The 21,331-nt window shown below is 40.4% G+C and overlaps 1 protein-coding gene across 1 annotated transcript in view; it reads left to right on the forward strand.

Annotated features, from left to right (window-relative positions):
* LOC126751753 (5-hydroxytryptamine receptor 2A) overlaps positions 1–21,331 on the forward strand; it is a 333,176-nt gene that overhangs the window by 279,023 nt on the left and 32,822 nt on the right. The window contains exon 4 of the mRNA XM_050462264.1: positions 20,524–20,756. Within this exon, the coding sequence (XP_050318221.1) occupies positions 20,524–20,756 (233 nt within the window). The remainder of the gene's footprint in view (positions 1–20,523; positions 20,757–21,331) is intronic.

The following is a 21,331-nucleotide window of genomic DNA, read 5'->3' on the forward strand; positions in this document are numbered from 1 at the left end:
TTATATTAGATTAATCTGGTAGGCCAATAAGCCACGCATAGACCAGTTTCGGTCCTTTGCGATACCAGATGTAGTTCTGTTGCTATGTCCATGAGAAGTAGTCATCCTTAATGATGGCATCGCTTGACTCTGCGGCCTCACTATCGATACCTCCTCCAGTGTATCATACCGTGGGGATCCCAGATGCTTACAGCGTAGCCTTACCAATGCGAGACAAGTGCACAAGAGATGCTCCATTGTTTCTCTGGAGCCCTGCTCTAGACATTTCCTGCAGTCTTCTTGATCTGTCAGCCCCATTCTGCGGGCGTGTGCCGCCACCAGACAGTGACCAGTCAGTATTCCGATCATGATCTTACAGTCTCTTCTATCGAGTGTCAATAGGAATTTTGTGTACTTGCCCTCGATGCCTTTGTGACCAGTGAAGTTGCCTGCTTCTGGCAACACTTTCCACAGCTGAACTGCTTCCTAAGACCCTTCTGCCTGATATACTATACGAGAATACTGCCTTGATCGCTGTTTGGCTGTATACGTAGATGTTGACTCTGGAATCCGGTGAAGTATAATCAAACAGCATAAGTTTGCAATTTCAGAGGATCTTTTGGAGACACAAAACTCCGGCCTTAGGTCTTTTGTACTCTTAGGTTTTACCTAACCGAAGCGAATGCAGGTTTTATAGCGAGGACAATATTTCTCAAAGCATTAAGAAATAGAGGAAAATCTTTTGAAGAATTGCACACAAACTGCAATAGAAAGGATAAAACAGGATAATCGAGGAATATGTTTGGTTGTTAGAAGGATTCGTATAACTTACTATATATTTCATTTCAGAAGTCCTCAAGTCAGGTTAAACATTTGACGTTACTATACTTTCGGGTTTGTAAAAAAAACTTTAAGAGTTGTGTGGTAAAAAAAACTGGAAATATTATTACGAGCGTCTATTTCAAGAGTCGTAGAAAAATCTGAGTATGTCTAGACTTTAATATAATGAAATTGTGAAAATTTTTAACTGCTTCTCTATCTACGCATATTAAAGCCGTGGAGAATGGACGCGCTACCACCTACTGATGCCCTATTAACTCTACATGATCATTAAATTCCACTAAAGTTTAAATCAATTTCTGCCAACTTGTTCAAGTGAAGCAGAAGTGATAGTGATATTGTTGCTGGCTTTTATTATGGTCTTTTCACCACAACGCACTGTTATTGTATTCTCTCTGTTATCGTATTTTTTTGCGTGTGTGTAACTTTAGTACCACTTAATGGGCGAGAAGAGTGTAAAGCGAATAATGATTCAATGCAAGCGACAAGTGGGGCGTTTCGACAGTGGCAGCGATTGTGGAGGGGTGTATGTATATAGAGTTTCTCCTATCTATTTTTGTTCCGTCGAAAGAGTAAAGGAGGTCAAAAAATCAAATGGCAATGAATATGGTTCAACAGAGATCTAAGTAAATCTGGAAAGCGACGAAAAAAGGTTCTTAGACAATATAAATCTTAAAAATATCGTACCCATACTCTCTCTTCTTCCTTCTGTCGCTCTTATACTAGACAATTCGTTAATGAGTTTCGATCAAACCTTGCTATAAATAATTGAAACTTTGAGGAAAGTCTTACGATGTTTGTAGCTGGACTCATAACCTTATTAATACAAATACTCCATTTCTTCTTCTTCTTTACTGGTAATAGCCGAGTTAGCATCAGCGCGCCAGTCGTTTCGTCTTTTCGTCTCTTGGTGCCAATTCCACATACCAAGTGTAACCAGATCCTTTCCACCTTATCTCTACAACGGAGTTTAAATCTTCCTCTACCTTTGCTTCAACTGTTAAGTACTGCTTAGAAAACCTTCAAAGCTGAAGTATTCTCTTCCATCCGGACAACATGAACTACCAGCGCAGTCGCTCTCTCTTAATTCGCTGATATATGTCAATGTCGTCGAATATCTTGTACAGCTCATCGTTCCATCGACTGCGCTACTCGTTGTTGCCGATGCGCAAAGTACCATAAATCTTCTGCAAAATCTTTCTCTCGAACCCTCTTAAGGCCGTCTCATCAGTTGATCTCAATGTCCAAGTCTCCTCACAATTTACCAGGACGAGGATGATGAGGGACTTGTAGGGTTTGGTCTTTGTTCTTGCTGGACGAAATATTCCACTCGCATCCCTCAATTTGTCCTAGCGGAAATCGACGAAGTTATTTGGAGGAAAGCTAGGTAAATAATCGGGACACTTTTTTCTTAACACTTACGCTTCCACAAGACTAAGGTTAAGACTATTTGCATGCCGTACCTCAAAACTCTTAGTCAAAACTCTTAGTCCATATAGTAACATATAAGGGTTTGGACCCTTGTTTAGAAGTTTGTTATTACCAAAGCTCTTCGGCTCTTCATCTTTATACAGAGAAAGTCGGAGCGGTTTTGTGATAGCTTCAAGCTGCTTTAGTACCACAACTCAAAGTCCAGTCGTTGTATCCCCAGTGTAAAAACGCCACTGCAGATACATATATGAGCAGATTTATGCGCTAATTGGCACCCACAGTCGCTGGTAAATAAGCAACTTATAATAAAAGTAAACACAATCGCAACAAGCTCTGGAAAATTGCTGGCTAATGAACGAACGAGAAAATTGCAGTTTCTTGCTGCATTGTAGGCGGGGACCAAGCAAGCGCATGTTCAGAGTGGTAACGCTATAAACGAAAGAATAAAGAAAGAACTTTGCGCAAGAAATATTTCAACTATTTACTATACTACTCCGTATGTGTGTCCATATGTACGTATGTAAGACAGAATTCATTATTTTGCGGTAATGAAGCTAACAGTTTAACGCTTTACGGATTGTTGTTTGTGTTTGGAACAACTTAACGTGAATTAGTTTAAGCTTAAAGTGCCGCTTTTATGAAACTTCTTCCAGTTGTGAGTACCATCAGAAGTTTTGTTGAGTTAGTTTCTCACCTTCATCACCTCAGAACACGAAAGAAAGTATTGAACTTTCAAGTGTACTTACTTGCTTTAGAGACCGAACAATTCCCACTCACTTCTGCAAACAAGACATCAGCAAGACAGAAAATTTGCAAAGTAGCTCTCAATGTATGAACCTCTTTAAGCAAATTGGCTGGCGAATTTAAAAGTAATAAGCCGAGACCATCGGAGCTATAACACTTTGTAAAACTCTAAGTAACAATGCGTAAAAATATGCAAAAGAGGCAGGGAAAGAATTACATTGAAGAGTTCAGTAAACATAATTTGGATCGCCAGTCACATAAGTATACTAAAAAAGGTAAAGCAAAAACGGTCGAATTGCCCTATTGAAGTCGTCTTACTTGTAAAGCTCGCCTAAGACCATTTAGCTCCTTAAAAAAGTTACCTTAGGCAAGAAATACCAGAGTAACGGCATAGTTTTTGGAAAACCAATAAGAGAGTATGCCATAAAATTACTTGGAGCAGTACGGATGGTAGGCCGACCAAACTTTTCATCTCTGAAAACTAGAAAATCTAGAGAATATAAATGCGGTAGACAATATTGCGAATGTCCTGCCTAAATTCGATTGATAAGAACATATTTTCTAAGGTTCAGATTGGTCTAATTAAATATAAATCAGTCTAATATATTTAATGAAGCTGAAATCTTTGAAATCCAGCTAGTTGTTGAACAGCCCTTAGTTCGATCTTATTGGGGACCACAATGACCTTTTACCGCTTCATACTGAAATATTTTATTCAAGTATTAAATCAAAAGTCAGCTGAGGATTTCCCGTGGGATATAGCATCAGAACTACTACCGACAGAAATCTTAACTTTTATCATGAAATTGTAAAAATATTGCTACGAACGACAGTCGACCTCAAAGAGGTTCGGATTCAATCACTCGCCGACTGTGCGCTCAAGACTTGTCAAGGAGTGGTTGGTCTTATTTATAATTACATTGAGTTTATTGTATGGGTCAAAACTCCTAGGTTGAAACGATATATATCTACACTAGAGCCATCCACAAATATAGTTAGGACCACAATAATCCATTCAATTTGGATAGCAAGTAGCCGAGATGCTTATTCAGTTGTAAGTAGAAAGGTTCAAAACTCCCTCCAGGTAAGAATCAAAAGAAACGATATACATATATCCATTAGTATTTGACAGATCACGTGGGATTTCAGACATGGTGTCAAAGAGAAAGATCGCCATTTCAGAGCCATCCACAAAAATATTGAATTTTATTACCAAAATCAGTTGAGCTGACCATTTACATCTACTCATTCAATTTGAATGGTTCATAGAAAATTGTATTTGGGGTGAAGAGCAACCGTTCAGATGCCCATGCATCAAATTTAGTGGTGGAATCATGACCGAAAGAAGCATAGTCGCAACGTTAGGTGAATGGCGAAGTGTTCAAACTTTTTTCCACCTCATCTTTTTCCTACAACTTTGATAAGTAGATTCCTCCAAAATTTTTTTGCCTCACCGTATGAGTACCAATAGTACAATATCCAGTTAGGAACGCTTATCATTGCGACACTTTAAATGAAATTATCTTCAAAAAGTAAATTTTGACCAACAGCAAATAAAGAACCGATGTTCAATTTTATGAACCTCTTCCATTCCGCTTATCATTGCGAGCCAACAGCTAGAAATGAACTTTTCCATTCCACTGTGAGCAAAATCTTCGCAACTTCAATGATGGCTGCTGACCAACGCTTACCGAGCACACAATCCAGCGTCAGGGGGACAAGGGAACACCAGCTCATTCCCATGATAATGAGATTTGGGTAAGGGTGCCCTTTCTAACGAGCTTTGCATTGAGTTACTGCAATAAATTTATAAAGCAAGTGTTAAAAATATGTGCTGGGAATGGGTCGAAGATCCGTGGCTAAGGACTAGACCTATGGGCTGTACTTGACCTCTCAACACTTTCTCCAGATATCGCAAGCCTAACACTTAGAGAAGATCTTTCGCTTACTATAGATCGAAGGCGAAAGTTAGCAGCAAAAAAGTACTTTGGAAATCTTAGTGGTAGAAGACAAAAGTTAATGAAATAACCTTACCGATGCTCGTCAATACAGCTGCAACCAAAAAAAGAGCTAGACGTAGTCATTCCATAGAAACATTTGGTATTCTGTTTGGATTGAAACTAGAGACTTAAGATCGATTCAATTTTGTACGAAACTAGTATCACAGGAACCACAGATCATTGATCGTTTACGCCAATATCTAGAAAGTCATCTGAAAAATGGTGCCAATATTTTCGGATCTTTCAAATTGAAGGTTTGGCTCAAGCTAGTCTGAGGTGATATGAAAAATTCCTCAGAAAACAAATTAAGAGACAACGGTTACGCTGGCTAGGTCATATCGTTCGAATGGATAAAAACGCTTCAGGTCTGAAAGTATTGGATGCAGTACCCGTCAGGGGAAGAGAAAGACCTCCACTCAATTGGAAAGACAAGGTGGAGAAGAACCTGGCTTCACTTGGAATCTCCAATTGGTGTCAAACAGCAAAAAGGAAGAACAACTGCCGAAGAAAAGAAGAAGAAAAAGGAAAATTATAGATTTGAATAATAATAAGCTTATAAAATCCTTAAAGAGCCGCGTGTCTTCCACTGACTATGTACTCGTATTATGTGGTAAGGTATGCAAATAACCGCCAGGTTCTTGTCATTTCGCAAGTATGACAACAAAGTACTCTCTCAAGCTAAATAAGCTCCATTCAGAAGGCATCTACTCAACACTTACAAGCCAATTTCCAAACTTCTCCATTACTTACTTATTTTCAGCGCCAAATTCACACCTTTGCTTACTTCCAAGTCAACGAGCTGAGTTGATGATACACCTATTGTGCAGACCGCCAACCAAATATAACGGCATTCATGCTACTCTCGAAGCGAACAGTAAAATGCAAAGGCTTTTGTGAAAAAGTTTGATTAAAGAGGACAAGAGATTTTGGCGGTGCAAGCACTAGAGCAAGCTGTGGGGTTGGGAAGATAAAGATTTACAAAAATCAAAATGTTGTTGTTATTGCGGTGTAAACTTATGCAAAGTGTTAAGGCATGGCAGTCGAAAACTTGCATAAATAACTTCAACAACTCGTTTGTAATCGCACTCATATCACCGAGCTCCCAACTGAGGCTCTCTATTTCCATTCTGCCCCAAGGCGGAAAATCTCCGAAGCTGTTGAAATTATAGTTTGTTGTAGATTTTTGTTTCTTTTCGTTTTCACTATACTATCATAAACACATACCTAGCTTACAACAACAAAAACATGGCACCTTCTATGTAATGCAGTCACTTACAATTTCACTGCTCGCTATTTTCTGAACCTTGCCTTGAAACTTGCCACTTCGTAAGGCCACTACTACTACACACTACTAGCAACACATACCGTTATAATGAAAATGTGCAGCAGCGTATTTGAAAAATTGAATAACTTTGTCGTTTATTAAGCTTCGCTTGTTGGTTCAAGCAGCTGCAACAAAACTGCCGCAGTACACAAAACAATCGCTAAATATTTTTCCTGCATTGTAATTGCATGAGTGTGTGTGTGTGTGCTTCTGCTACTTTTTGTATACTTTTGCTTCATCCTTGCACTTTACGGTTAACAACAATTGGCTGCAGAAGTCAGAAGCTCAAGTTCTCTCACTACACATTCCGCCTTTTTGTATGCAAAGTTCCTTATGGCCGACACACACACACATATATGCACACATAGATAGTTAAACAAAGAGATTAACAAGTGATGCCAAATAGAACTCCATATTTATACATGCTTGTGTATTGGTGCGGGTATCCAAAGAAACACTTGAACTTGCACTCTTCGCCACAAGCAACTTGAAGAACCGAGAGCGACTGCCATTTATACACTCGAGTGAAACCTGAAAAGCGCAGAGAATAGCAAATACACGCCAAATAGACAGCATGCTGTGTGGCAAACAATGCCAGTGCACAATAATAACAAACTTGTATTGTGCCAAGTTCAGAAGTTTCTTGTTGAAGTTGTAAAAATTGTATTTGAATGATGCGAGAATGAATTGAAAGCTTTGGCTTGATAACAAGAGGCGGGGAAAAGTTCGCAACCCGAATGAATGAGTTACGGATACACTCGGTGCTTTTGATCTCCACTCTATCGCTGTGTAGAGGATCCGAGCATTATTGGACCGTTTGAAAGACAAAATCGCCGAAAAACGGCCGCATCTGCAGTGCTATTCCACCAAGACAATGAATCGTATCACGAGGCAGTGTAAACGATGGCAAAAATCCATGAATTGCTCTACAAAATGCTTCCGCATTCTCCAGATCTGAACCGCAGCTACTATTTCTTGTCCTCAGATCCCAAAAGTGTGCTCGGTGGAAAGAAATTTTCATCGAATGAAGTGGTGATCGCCGAAGATGAGGCCTATTTTGAAGTGAAGATCAATCGTACTACGTATCGTATACTCGACAGAAGACTGAGGCCTTTCTATACTTGCTCGAGGAAAGATGTTTTTGTCAAATTTTCACATATTTTTCTGCGGCCGCATCGTATAGGCCCGAAATCGACACTTTCGAGGACTTTTGGCAGATATAGTCACTAAAGACATTACAATGCCAGACTCACCTATTTTTTATACCGACGATCAGCAACATTACGCCGGAATTGCGTACTTAACTCCATAGCTAACTAAAGAATTACATTCAGTTGTTTTTGTGATGTTGGCATAAAACTCTCAACCGATACGTAGTTCTGGAAAATTAGGCCGAAGCTCGATTGTCTTGATAATAGACTGTCTGAAGTAAATGATTTGACTACATCATACATATGTATATTGTGGAGTTCTAGTTTAGGTGAGTTTAGTCTCCTAGGCTAATAAGCCAGGGGTAGAGCGGTTTTGGATCTAAGCGAAACCAGATAATCTAGTGCCCTCACGTAGTTCATGTGTAGTAGAATGGCAACACTTGACAATAATTTCAGCAGATTCTGTGGCCTCCTCCAGTGTCTCATACCGTAAGGCCCACAAATGCTTAAAACGATACCTTGCCAATGCGGGACCATTGTTTCCCAGATGCCTTGTCCTTCTAATTCCTGGAATTTTCTCGAACTATCAATCTCATTCTGCAGGCGTGCACCACCACCAGACTGTAACCAGTGAACATTCCATTCATGTTCCCTTCAATCGAGTGTCAGTAAGAATACCGTGTATTACTGATCAACTGCTCTACACGTGACTCTTAAAATTTTGAACCCTGGTAAAACGTTCGATCACGATTTGACCTTTCTATGTTCCTATCTAGATCGTCGTACAGACTCTGTATGTGTCTTAGTTCTAGATAATCATGTTGAGTATTCATAAGTTTTTTTGGGGAATTTGTTAAGACACCGTCTTCCATCTAGCAATAGCTCAGAGTATTCCAAACGTTTTGTTCGATGAGAATTATGTGTTAAAATGTTACAAATATCAAACAATAAATAATGTTTAATTTACATACAATAATATTAAGTACGTAATTTTGGTTATGTTAAGAGCTCGGTTCTTCCAAAGGTCCGTTGTGGTGCCTAAATATGGTCATCAGCTCATAAGAACCTTAGAAAGCGACAAAGCGCCTAGAGCCTCTCACAAATTTGTTGAAACGGCTAATATCGAGTTCGGTTACGTCTTTTAGTTCCCTGAAGGACATTAGACCAAACATTAGAGGAGAAAGTGCCTGTATGTTTCCACCTCACCCTCCTCCATACAATTCTAGTTGTAAAAGTCAGAAGGATTTTACAGCTTACAGCATGAATTCCTATAGGACAGTGTCCAGTAAGAGGGATCTCGCGGTCACACAAGAGCTACTCGTAGCCCAGCCCCAGCCTAGCTTATCGACTTTGCAGTTGCCAGTGATTGTCCTGCGGCCATTGATCCAAATGAATCTGATGATTAAGTATGTTCTTCTAATAGCGTACGTATAACAAATAGAACTCTATCCAGAGACAATAAACAATTATCGAACTTTGGCGATGAAACATTTAAATTTCTATCATAAACCGCCGTCTCTTTCACTAAACGAAGATCAGTTCCGGGCTTAAGGCCCCTAACACTTTGTAGCAGAGAGTTGGATGTTCTAAATTAGTCAAATTCGTAGGCCTTACATTAGGCTAAACCTTACGGTGGAATAGACATGTCGAATTAACACTTTCCACAGCCACCAAAGCACTTATGCTGACTGCTAGCCGGTGGATCCGGGGGCTGTACATTACGATCGTAAGGCCTACTGTCACTTATCGAACGATTGCTTGGACATCGAAGGCAAAGCAGTCTTCGGTGACCCTTCAATAATCGAAGCTGCAAAGACTCGCTTGCGTCTGCGCTCAGGGAAAATTCGCACGCTATACTCAGCGATAGTCAAGTGGCACTAAAAGCGATGTCAGGTTACAAAGTCAAATCGCTATTAGTGAAGGAGTGTATAGAAAAGCTAAACCGTTTATCAGTTTGCAACCGTGTACACCTAATCACACCTAATACCGTAAAGAGGTACCCGGGAATGAGCTGACTGACCAACTAGCCTGCTCTGCGGCAGCTTTCAGGATGATAGAGCCAAAACCATGCATTGCGGTAGGGTTCTACACCATAAATGAGTTGCTCCGCACGGAATAGAGAATGAGGAGAGAACAGCATTGACAACAGGCAACAAGAATGCGCCACCACAAGCTGCTGTTGGAAGGTTACTACCTGGCAAGATTTAGAGATATGATCAACCTCCCCCGAGACAAATTTTCTCAAACTACCAGTTTTGCGACATAGAACCGGAAACTCCAAAACACTTGATTCTCGATTGCCCAGCAATTTGTACAGGCAGACTCAAGCCCAGTTTACAGAAATCACATTACCTTCATCGCGCGCAGCAAACTCCTAGAATTGTTCAGAGCTCTGGACCTTTATTTAATTAATTAGTTCGTAGTAATTCTCACAGAATTACGCTTTGGAGATGCTTACAATCCTTTCGCCGAAGCAGTTCTTTTAATAAAAATTTTAAATCAGCTTCAAGTTGAAAATGGATTTTACGAGATTTTGTTGTTTGTCACTTTCTCGACTGTCTTGGATATATTTATAGTCATTTCAGAAATAAAATTACATTTATTTTTAGACAAAAGCTTGCATAATTAGGTTTAATTTGAAACATTATTTGCGCTTAATAAAGCCTTTAACCCATTTAGGCCATTCGTGCTTGGGAATTCATGTTGTTTGCTCATTTTATTTCGAAATTATACCGAACTATGCGAAGTGTCATTAAAGTTCAACGATGCAATTGAAATGTCACGAAAGCACGTCATACGGCGATTGACATTAACATATAACGGAAAACAAGTGCAAACTAAAACAACAAAAACGGCAAATGAAACGAAAAGGGAAATGTTTCAAGCAATTAATAAAATATAAATGAAATGTAATACCCGAAAACACACAGAAGGTTCAAAAAGTCGGTCGCAGCGAAAGCAGCCATAAAAGCATAGAAGTCAATGGGCTGAAGGCTGATGGGCTCGTACTAAATTAGGAAGAGCGAAGCGCGTGTGGGGTAAGTGCAATTTGCCCGCATGCCGTTAAGTGATTTGGCAATTCCCAGCTCACGGTCGCAACGCCAGCGCGACTAGCGTAGTGTAGCTCGCTGGCAGGAATTGAAAAAAAAAATTTCAATACAAAATCAACAACACTGAAATGTACGAATGAATGAACGGCCTGCTTGAGTGAAGTTGAACTGCAAACTGCTTGTGGTTGCCCCAAAAGGCTTACTGACTGACACAGAGTAATCACGTTTTTGAATTTTCTACTTTTGTGACTTGACTTTTCATACAAATCTAATGCCATTTGTATATTTCTTATACCGAAGTCATAATATCATATAATAGTGCATATGCTTGTACGATTCGTATATTAAGCCTTTCGTTTCGTTCGATTTTAGCTAGCTCAAACATGTTTTTTTTCTATAGACATAAAGTCATTGTGGGAAATTCAGCGGATAAATCTAGGGTCAACCTCACTGCTATCGAAGCTACGGTTTTATACAATTTTTAGAAACTCATTGTCAGAAAAGCATTATTAATAACATCTCTACCACTTCTCTAAAACGTTTATAAAACCCCTAAAAACTCGTAATTTATTGTTATAGACTCACATCCGATGCAGCTAAGACCACTAGACTCTTAGATCCGATATTGCCAATGTTTTCAAAATAGAACGAAACAAAATCCATCACGATTTCAAAACGCGCTTTTACTTGAAAAACCCCTAACTAAGCGCCCCATGCATATAACTGGTGATCCAAGTAAAGATACTTCTTTCAAAAGCCTTTTTTTGACAGATCACGAAGAGTCGCGTTAAGCTGTCATATTTTTTTGTTCAGTATTGCTTCACATTTCATCATGGAAAGACTTACTATGTCTGAATAACGTTTACAAATAGTTCAACTTATGACGAAAATTCACGTTCTGTAAAGAATGTGTTTCGCGCGCTTCGCCCAATGAGCACACTATGCGCAACACCACCACATATCTTGAGCCCCAGCATTCATTGTTGGATAATATTCGACCGAATGGACCACCTACAGCATGCAGCCGTCGTTGAGAGTGTACACGAAGACCTTGGAGAGTTGATTCGGCGCCCTTCGCAGCAACTCGGAATTATGTACTTGTATGTAACGGCTTGGCGCATTTTACGTCGAGATATTAAATTGAAAGCGTACAAAATACAGCTTGTGCATGGACTGAAGCCGCTCGACCTTTACAAGCGACGTCGCTTCGCTATATGAGCTCTTGAAAAATTCCAAGCAGATCCGACGTTTTCGAGCCAAATTTTTTTCAGCGTTAAGGCCAATTTCTGACTCAATGGGTATGTAAACAAGCAAAATTGCGGCATTTGGGATGAACATCAACACGAAGAGATTCAAGAGCTGTCATTTCCTCCAGAAAAAACCAACGCTTTGGTGTGGTTTGAAAATCATCGGTCCATATTTCTTCAAAAATGATACCGCTGAGAACGTAACCGTCAATGGCGAACGTTATCGCGCCATGATAACTGACTATTTGATGCCTGAAATTGAAGCTCGTGTTCTCGGCGACATTTGGTATCAAAAAGACGGCGCCACTTCTCACACATCGCATAAATCAGTGGATTCATTGAGAAAATACTTCAGTGAGTAGATAATTCCACGTGTTGGGCCAGTCGATTGGCCACCAAGATCGTGGGTTAGACTTTTTTCTGTAGGGATATGTGAAGTCTAAAGTCTATGCGTACAATCCCGCTTCGATTCAGGCCTTGACGCAAAACATCACGGTTGTCATTCGCCAGCTACCAGTCGAAATGCTCGCACGAGTCATCGAAAATTGGACTAAATGGATAGACCAACTGAGACGTAGCCGCGGCCAACATTTGAAAGATATATTGCTCAAAAAATAAATGCCAAACAATGTTTTATACTGATATGAAACTTCCCATATTAAATTTGAAATTTCTGAGTTTTTTATACCCTCAACAGGGTATATTAAGATTGTCACGAAGTTTGTAACACCCAGAAGAAAGCGTCGAAGATCCTATAAAGTATATAATAAATGATCAGTATGTTGAGCTGAGTCGATTTAGCCATGTCCGTCTGTCTGTCTGTCTGTCCGTCCGTCCGTCCGTCTGTCCGTCGGTCTGTCCGTCTGTCTTTATATCTACGAACTAGTCCCTCAGTTTTTAAGATATCGTTCTGAAATTTTGTGAACGTCATTTTCTCTTCAAGAAGCTGCTCATTTGTCAGAACTGCCGATATCGGACCACTATAACATATAGCTGCTATACCAACTGAACGATCGGAATCTAGTGCTGGTATAACATAATCTCCGACAAAATTGTTCAGATCGGATCACTATTGGTTATGGCCTTCATACAAACTGAACGATCGAAACCAAGTTCTTGTATGGACATTTTTTATTTGTGAAGGGTATTCCAGTTTCTCTGCCATAGAAGTTGACGTTGTTTCTTTTTTTTTTTGCTTTGGGCTTCGATGATATTTTCTCTTTCATTGGGATTTGATGATGAATAGTGAAAAGCAAACCGCACATCGCTGACCAACAACCGACTCAATGGTCAGCGTGGTCCGCCTGGCGAACACTTCCGTCTACAATGTATACACCAGTGTGTATTTGTGGGTGTGTGCGTGCACTCAAACATTCGACGCAAACCATCAAGGGTCCAAAAATAATAGCAGACGAATAAAAGTGAAAATGAAAATGGCAACGTAAAATGCAATCAGAGTGCAAAAGACAAATGGAAAGCGCAAAGTCAAGTCGAGTGTAAGAGAAATGAAAATTCATTTACTTCAACAGTGACGCACCGCGCGAAAGAGGCCCAAAAATCGGTTTTTACTTTCCATTTGCACGTTTTTAGTACTTATTTCTTTTTTTTTTTTTTGCTTTTGGCCACAGCAAACAAATCTAGGCCATAAATTATGGGGCAGCCAAGGCGCGCGCCAACTCCCCACACAATGCCAACACACCAGTGCGCTCGCCTGAAGGCAATATCAGTGCCACACGCCAGCAGCTGCAGCGCTTTTTGGCAGCGACACCGGGCAATAACGGTCTCAGCAGCGCACGGGCAACACTTGAGCGCAAATAAAGTTGACCACTCGTATTGGTACTCGTAAGCGCTGAAGTACTTTGGCCTGGCAAACTCTTGACAACTTGGCAAAGAGTTATGGCCAACAGCTGGTGGCGCTTGTCGTTGCCCAGCCGTATATAAATTTCATTGCGTGCATGTGGATGTGTGTGTGTGTTGCACTTGTAAGCTTTCCAAGACTCCTCGTGATGAAGTGTGCGCGCTGAGATTGTAGAAGTAGAAAAATTAATTTGAAATCAAATTTGCGCACGCTCAAAGTTTTGCCACTAAAATGTACGAATTTCTGCTACTTCCCTCACTTTTATGCGAGTGAGAGTGTGTGTGTTCAAAAACTTCTTTAAGACACTTTTGATGTTTTAAGAAATATTCCACGAAAGTTTGATCATTTCGCAATTAAAATGTCAGAGAGCAGCTGACATGGAGTATACAAGACAAAGAGTGAGACTGCTTGTATAATTATAATGACTTGTGGATACTTCTCCGTTCCACTGTACTTGTATACTGACAACAGTGGAGAGCAAAATGAAGACAGCCTCATGTTTTCGAATATTTAATTTCAAAATTAGCTAAGAGACATTAAAGCAATGAAGGAAAACTAAAATCTTTATGTCATTAATATCTGAAGGTCAGTGAGAGGAGCAGAGCTCCACATAACACTTTTCTCTCTCTTTGTAGTGAGTATTCGCTAAATATTGGTAGCTGCCGAAGACAGCTAATACTAAAGATCAATAAAAAATCAAATAAGCAAGACTGGTCGGCCGAGTACATCGTTATCACTCAATTGAAATACGAGATTGCTCTGATACAAGTCTACAAAAGGAAAAAATTGCGATTTCCTTCACATAGTGTCTCTAAGCTCGATTCATTTGATCCAGAAATGCTTTAACTTCTTTAAACCGTCTGAAAAATATATTTCCGAGTTAACCTACTATGACTTACTATGCAAATCTGGTGAATGGGTCACTAGTTGGTAGTCTAGTTCGATCCAATTGAACGTGGGAACGTTAAAGATGAAAGTCAATTAGTTATCAGGGTTATGTTAGGTGGGTTTAGATGGCTGATCCCTCAGCATTGCGGGGTATCACTCTTAGACTATTATGTACAGTCTTTTGCGAATCCCAAAAGAAAAACCTGCTGAAGTTAAAAATCAACTTTCAGCACAAACGTCCAGAACCCAACACAAATTTGCTTTCGCTACTTCAAGTGGATCTCTAAACAAATGAATCCGAGGCGTTTTTACCTTGATCTAGCAAAAGCCATACATTGAAGAAGGAAGTGTCCACGTGATTCTATCTCATCTTCTCCAAAACAGCTGATGCAGTTTGCATCCGGTAATATATACATACAATCTTACTGCATGAATCCCAATCGGACAGTTTCCTGTTAGAACTCCTACAACCAATGAGAGATGAACCCCTAAGGGAGTCCGTTCCCATTCCGTAGCTATTGAGACTAAGGTACCTGTCCTAGGAAGCGCATGAGCCTTAGAGTTTCCTGCAATACCGCTGTGGCCAGGTGCCCAAACCAGTCTAATCATAAAACAACTCGATGCTAGTAATAAGAAATCTAGACATCCTTTCATTAGTCTTGAGCGCACAGTCATCGAACTCAAGGTTTAAAACTAGTGCTGATGGCAAGTTCTCGACAGTGTATCCTGCCCACAATCATTCAAGCAAGCTTTGATGAATCCGTAAAAAACTCACCGCTCCTCTCCTCCAGCGCGTCTTACCCAACCATGCATTCATCGAAGCAAAGTGAACGGAGAAGAGACAGCTAGTGTTAGTTCGGGGACATGGTAATTCAAGTATTCTGGAATGTCATTTAAGTACCTAGATTCTCTGAGCCTTAGGACAGCTTGCGCGACCACACACTTCGCGTTTATGTCGACCGGTGCCATATACAGCAAGACATTCAGTGCCATGGTTGATGTGGTTCGTAGTGCATCACGAATAGTAAGAGCAGCCCGTCGTACACTCGCCAATTTTTTCGCAAGCGTCGTCTTTTTCAGAACCGCCCACCAAACAAAGTTTTCGTAGAATCCTATAGGCATAACTACGTTTTCATAGAGCCAGAGAACTACCTTTTCTCACTGAATCCCTACCTTTTACCAATGAAAAAGTATAGAGAAAGCTCTTTCCTCGATGTGGGGTTTCCACGAGACATGCCTATCTTAAATGAGCCCTTTGTACTGTGTACTTGGCTCTGTCAGCATTTGACTATGGTTGGTAGATGTGCCCCCCGTGTTTTCTACTTCCTAGTGAATTAAAGGAGTTCGGTCTTGCTAGGGATTATGTAGAGACCATTTTCAGCCGCCCAGTTGCTAACGATACCTAGGTTCCCCTGAGTTAGCTCGTACACGGTATTCGGAAAATTTCCCTCAACCATTGTCGGCGTAGGCAATTACTTCGCAACCGACTTCCTCAAGCATTTCCAGAAGATCATTGCCAACCATGATCTAGAGAAGTGGCGAGAGTACTTCCCCTTGTGGGTTGCCTCTAATCACACTCCGTTGCGACCGCGAACTACCGCACTCCACCACCACTGTTCGTTTTGTATTGTTATCATGGAGAAATGCAATTTTTTTCTTCACCAAATGGAGTCAGTTTCTTGTGCAATTTGGCGCCGAATCGATCGTTATAACCGTTCTGCTGATCTCCGAGTAGCCGATGGAGTTCACAACTTTTGATTCCCATATAACGGTGACCATCATCGTTCCGACCGATAGCGACAAGTGAAACTCACTCTTTCGACTCTTCTTTGGTCTCTGCTATGAACGAGAGAAGCCATATTTTACCGTTGGCAACGAAACAAAGCAGAAATTAATTCAGATCCAAAAATTTTCTTAAAAGCAGTCCCCACACAGTTAATTTCAGGCTTCCGATTGTTGTTCAAATTTAAACAAATTTTAAAATAAAACCAGCAAACATTTTAAAGCGTCTCAGTGGCTTTGTAGAAGCTTCCATATATTTTAAATAATCAAAACGCAGACTACTTATATGCACACCTTTTTTTTACTTTATTTCTTAAATTCCTACATATTTTGCTCAGAGAGCAGCCGAAAATACAAAATATGTTTATATAAATATATCAATATGTGTTTGTATGCGTGTAAGTGTTTTCGTGCCTCCATGCAATGTTAGCTGGTGCCGGCAATGACCCATACAAAACAACAACAACATAAAGGTAAGCAGTTATCAAACAAAAACTGGACGCCAGTGAAGCAAGCAACGGGGCGTATGAGTAACATATCATAGGCGTTGCATGGTACACAGTATATCCATCGCAGTGAAATCGTATGTAAGTTTGTGTGTATGTGTGCAGGCTGCTGATAAATGTTGTTAACGTTACTTTTTATGCTTTTACCGTTTTTTGGGCGTGCAGCCGTCCATTGGTATTGTTTTCACACACTCTCTACTCACACATTGCAAACGCCGACATTTGTTTTTTCCGTTCTGTCATTGAAATGATCATTGCTGCAAATTGATAAACTTTATTGTGGCGAAATTATAGTAGCAATATATTGTACGTGACCCCATTGAGAGCATTATACGCACATGTAACTACATAACGGATATCCGTTACGTCGCATGTTGATATTGTTTTCAGTCTTTGTCCTACAAAGATGTATTTGAGAAGGAAAGTTTTTTTTTTGGCATTGAGCTATATACCGGTTGCTCGATCTGATTAGTTTCTTCGGAGATTGCAGTGCTGCCTTGGACTATAACCAGTACCAAAGTTTGTAAAGATATCTCTTCAAATACAACAGTTTTCAATACAAAAACTCGATTCCAGATTGTTAAATATCTCTCGTCTAAGCATTCATTTATTCATCCGAATACACTAATCAATGTTGTCAGAGGTCTGCTAACTTCAAAAATAGATTATGGGCTCCCCATCTATGGCAATTGCTCCAAAAGCAGTATCAATCTTTAAATGCACCATACCATTGCGCAATACGGCGAAGTTTAAAAACGGTTGATCTGGTTTACCAACTATTCAAAATAAAATTATAGATTTTTCGCTCCAAATTCTTGCGAAAACGGCTGAGAACACCAACCCATTAAAAAATACAACTATCACGCATGCTTCCAAGAATACAATCGGCTATTTCGAGATGCTTAAGTTTGCTGCAGAAAATGATATTTACGTAACGCAACATGCATTCACCTCTCGACATCCTCTCTCTGATCAATGATAAAATCCTACAGAATAAGCAAGGCACACACACAAACGTTTTCAACAAACCTTTGCTGAACTGATTTATACAAATAATGGCTGGAAGTTATTGTTTACGGATGGCTCCAAGTCCATCGATTCTACTTCGTTAGCAGTTGTCACTGCCACAGGAGAAATTATTTGCAATTGGCTTCTTCCCTCAACGAGGTCTGTATTTACCGCTGATGCTGGTATTACAGGCAACCACTTTGCAGACCTCGCTGCGAAAAATGTAGCCAGAACTCCTGCCTTAACAATCTACGTCTCAACCAAGCGAGACATTTCTAACCTTATTAAGACAAAAGGCATCAAAAAAACGCAAGCGAATGGAAAACATTTAAACATCACTACGCGGTCATAAACCCAGTCAGATTAAAAACATGGCGCAATGAGTTTCGATTAAGGATTGGACACACTATCATCCCCCATCCATTCTTTTTCATGACACCGCTTCTATCAAACACTTACTCACACTCTGTCCGATGCTTCACTCAACAGCCCACAACTCTGGCAACATTGATCTCATAAAACTACTAAGTGAACCTTCAGAAAAAAACGTTATGATTGTATATAGATTCTTAAAAACCAACGATTTGTTAAAACATATTTAAGCAAATTACATCTTTACTAACCCTTAGCAAATAGAATTTTTCACCTAGTTATAATTACAAGACAGCTGAAGGCCTCGTAGCCAGTTCTGCGTTTATGTATTTATATATTAAAACTCTTTTTTGTTATATGAATTATTATAAATAAATAAATAAATAAATAAGCAGCTCCTTGAAGAGAAAAAAACATGTGCCAAGTTTTAGGTCTTCTTCTTTTTCATCTATCTCATCCCGTACCTGTTGTGGTCGATCGTAACGTTGCGAGGTAGGCAGTCTGTTTTTTCTCCTCTGCAAGACGGCACTCCTCGTCGTACCAGCTGTTCTTTTGCATTTTCCGAAAACTAATAGTTTCGTTTGCAGTTTTAAGTAAGGAGTTTGAAATGCCGTCCCATAATTTCCTTATACCGAGTTGCTGATGAGTGCGCTCAGATAGGAGGAGTGTAAGTCGATTAGAGAATCGTTCGGCTGTCTGTTGTGATTGCAGCTACTCGACGTCGAACCTCCCTTGTGTTTATTGACGTGCATTTTTTGCTGCAAAGAGGCGGGTGCATATCTTGGCTGCAACAAGATAGTGGTCCGAGTCGATATTAGGACGCTGGAGCGTACGCACATCTAAACACTACAGATGTGTCTTCTGTCTACCACAACATGATCGATCTGGTTGGTAACTTTTCGATCCGGAGACAGCCAGGTGGATTGATGAATTTTCTTATGCTGGAATGTAGTATTACAGATAATCATATTTCGGGCGCCGGCGAAGTCGATCAGCTACAACCCATTTGGGGATGTTTCATTGTGGAGGCTGAATTTACCGACCGTTGTGCCAACGATACCTTCGTTGCCCACCCTGGTGTTAAAGTCGCGAAGTACGATTTTGACAACGTGGCGGGGGAAGCTTTCATGGGTGCGCTCCAAGCGCTCATAGAAGGCATCTTTGGTCACATCGTTCTTCTCTTCCGTCTTCCACTGCAGTGAATACCAAGACTCGGCGACGGAGTCTCCCTTCCACCACGAATTCTACACCGAATTCGCGCTCCTTTATATGGCACTGTAGTAAATGGCACAAGGACCTACTCGCCTCAGTCCTAGTCGTCCTCAGTCCTAGTCGTCCATCGCACTTCTTGGAACTGATGCCAGCCTTTACTTTTTCGAGTAAATCAACCAGCTGGGCAGAGGCACCTTCCCAATAAAGGGATTAATTCTTAATGCGTTTGCCGCGGTCGTCATCAAAAGAGTGATATCTTATAGGAGACTATGGTTTCCCCTTCAGCCAAACCCAGCACCAAATCCTGGCGAGGGCTGGTTCGCCTTCACACTTTGTCTTGCCTTCAAATGTATGGTATCTGGCTATTAAGTGGATACTTGGTCCAAAACCGAGAGTCGTGAGCTGCTTGAGCCATATGTAAAAGAATCGTTTCTGCCCACTCCCAAGTGAATGGCTCTCAGAGAGTTTTCCTCACTTACGTGACTCCATCTTCCAGTTTCAGGTCTGTATCTCAAAAACTGAGAAATCAGTTCGGGTATATACAGACAGACGGACAGTTAGACGAAGATGTCTAAATTGACTCAGCTCGTCATTCTAATTACTTAAATATTCATATATTACAATATCTTCGACGTTTCCTGCTGCACAAACACATTGGCCAACTTAATACACCCTGTTCAGGGTATACAAATATTTTTTTTCTTCTGTGCATAGGTGTATTGGTGTGTGTATGCGTCTATAGCATTTGAACTGGTTGAAAAAATAAGCAAAAGGAAATTGGATATTTTTGTTATAATTCAACATTTGCGCGCAGACTTGTGTGTGTGTCTGTATGTGTGTGACCTTGACATCACCAAAGTTGTATTATTTTTGTCTGTTTTTCGCATCGCTTCTCTTCATGCTCTTCATGCTCATTCACGCTGAACACATAAATTTTATATTCAGCGTGAAATCGTTCGACAGTCAATGATTTATGACTTTCGTCACACTTAACGGTAAACAGCTGTACATAAATATATATACAACGCTCGCATTTATAGGAATTAACTTTATTTTTGTTGTTATTAAATTTTATTATTTGCATTGCTATCAGCTGCATTAAATATTTTTATTGCTTCCCGCTCTTTGCAGGTTATTTTCCGCTCAGCTCGTTGTGGTGTCTCGCTTGGATTTGTCTGGATGTGCTCTTCTGCACGGCGAGTATTATGCATCTCTGCACCATTTCGGTGGATCGCTTCTTCTCGCTGGCGTTCCCCATGCGTTTTGGTCGGAATAAGACGAGTCGGCGTGTTTTTTTGAAAATCGGTCTTGTATGGTTCCTATCGGTAGCAACGAGTTTGCCGTTATGCTTGATGTACTCGCAGGTGAGTGGGGAATATTATAATGAAAGAAAGTAAGAAACTAATTAACTTATTTTTGGTGTAAAATGTTTGACTACAAATTGAGTATAGCAGGTTTGATCAATGGTGGATCAGTTTAAAAATTTTACGTAGGGCGCGGTTTCACCCACTTTTTGTAGAAGTTTCATATATCATAAGCTACTCGAACAATTTTAACTATATATTTATAATATTAACATCGCCGTGTTCTTTGCATACTTTCGGGCGAGAACCACGCCCACTCTGCGAGGTATATCAACAACTTTTGGGTGAATAGCTTCGGAGATTTGATGACTTTCACGGCCTTGTAGAACTCCTACGGACCTTCGAACTGTGACCCACAGTGACTATTCTCAGGATAACGTTCCTGGATTTGGTTGAAACACGGGCTCGTAGCAGTGGTATTCTGCGACCTTAATATGCAGGGATGATATTCTACAGAAATTGCTGGTGGGTTAATGCCAAGACTGCCGCCGTGCCGTTAGCACCCTGGCAGGCGTCAGGGAACGTTCGCCTCCAATCAGCATTAAGTTGATATGGTAGGTACAGGTTAAGACAAC

This window comes from Bactrocera neohumeralis, chromosome 2 (genome assembly GCF_024586455.1).
Source record: "Bactrocera neohumeralis isolate Rockhampton chromosome 2, APGP_CSIRO_Bneo_wtdbg2-racon-allhic-juicebox.fasta_v2, whole genome shotgun sequence".
Taxonomy (NCBI): Eukaryota; Metazoa; Arthropoda; class Insecta; order Diptera; family Tephritidae; genus Bactrocera; species Bactrocera neohumeralis.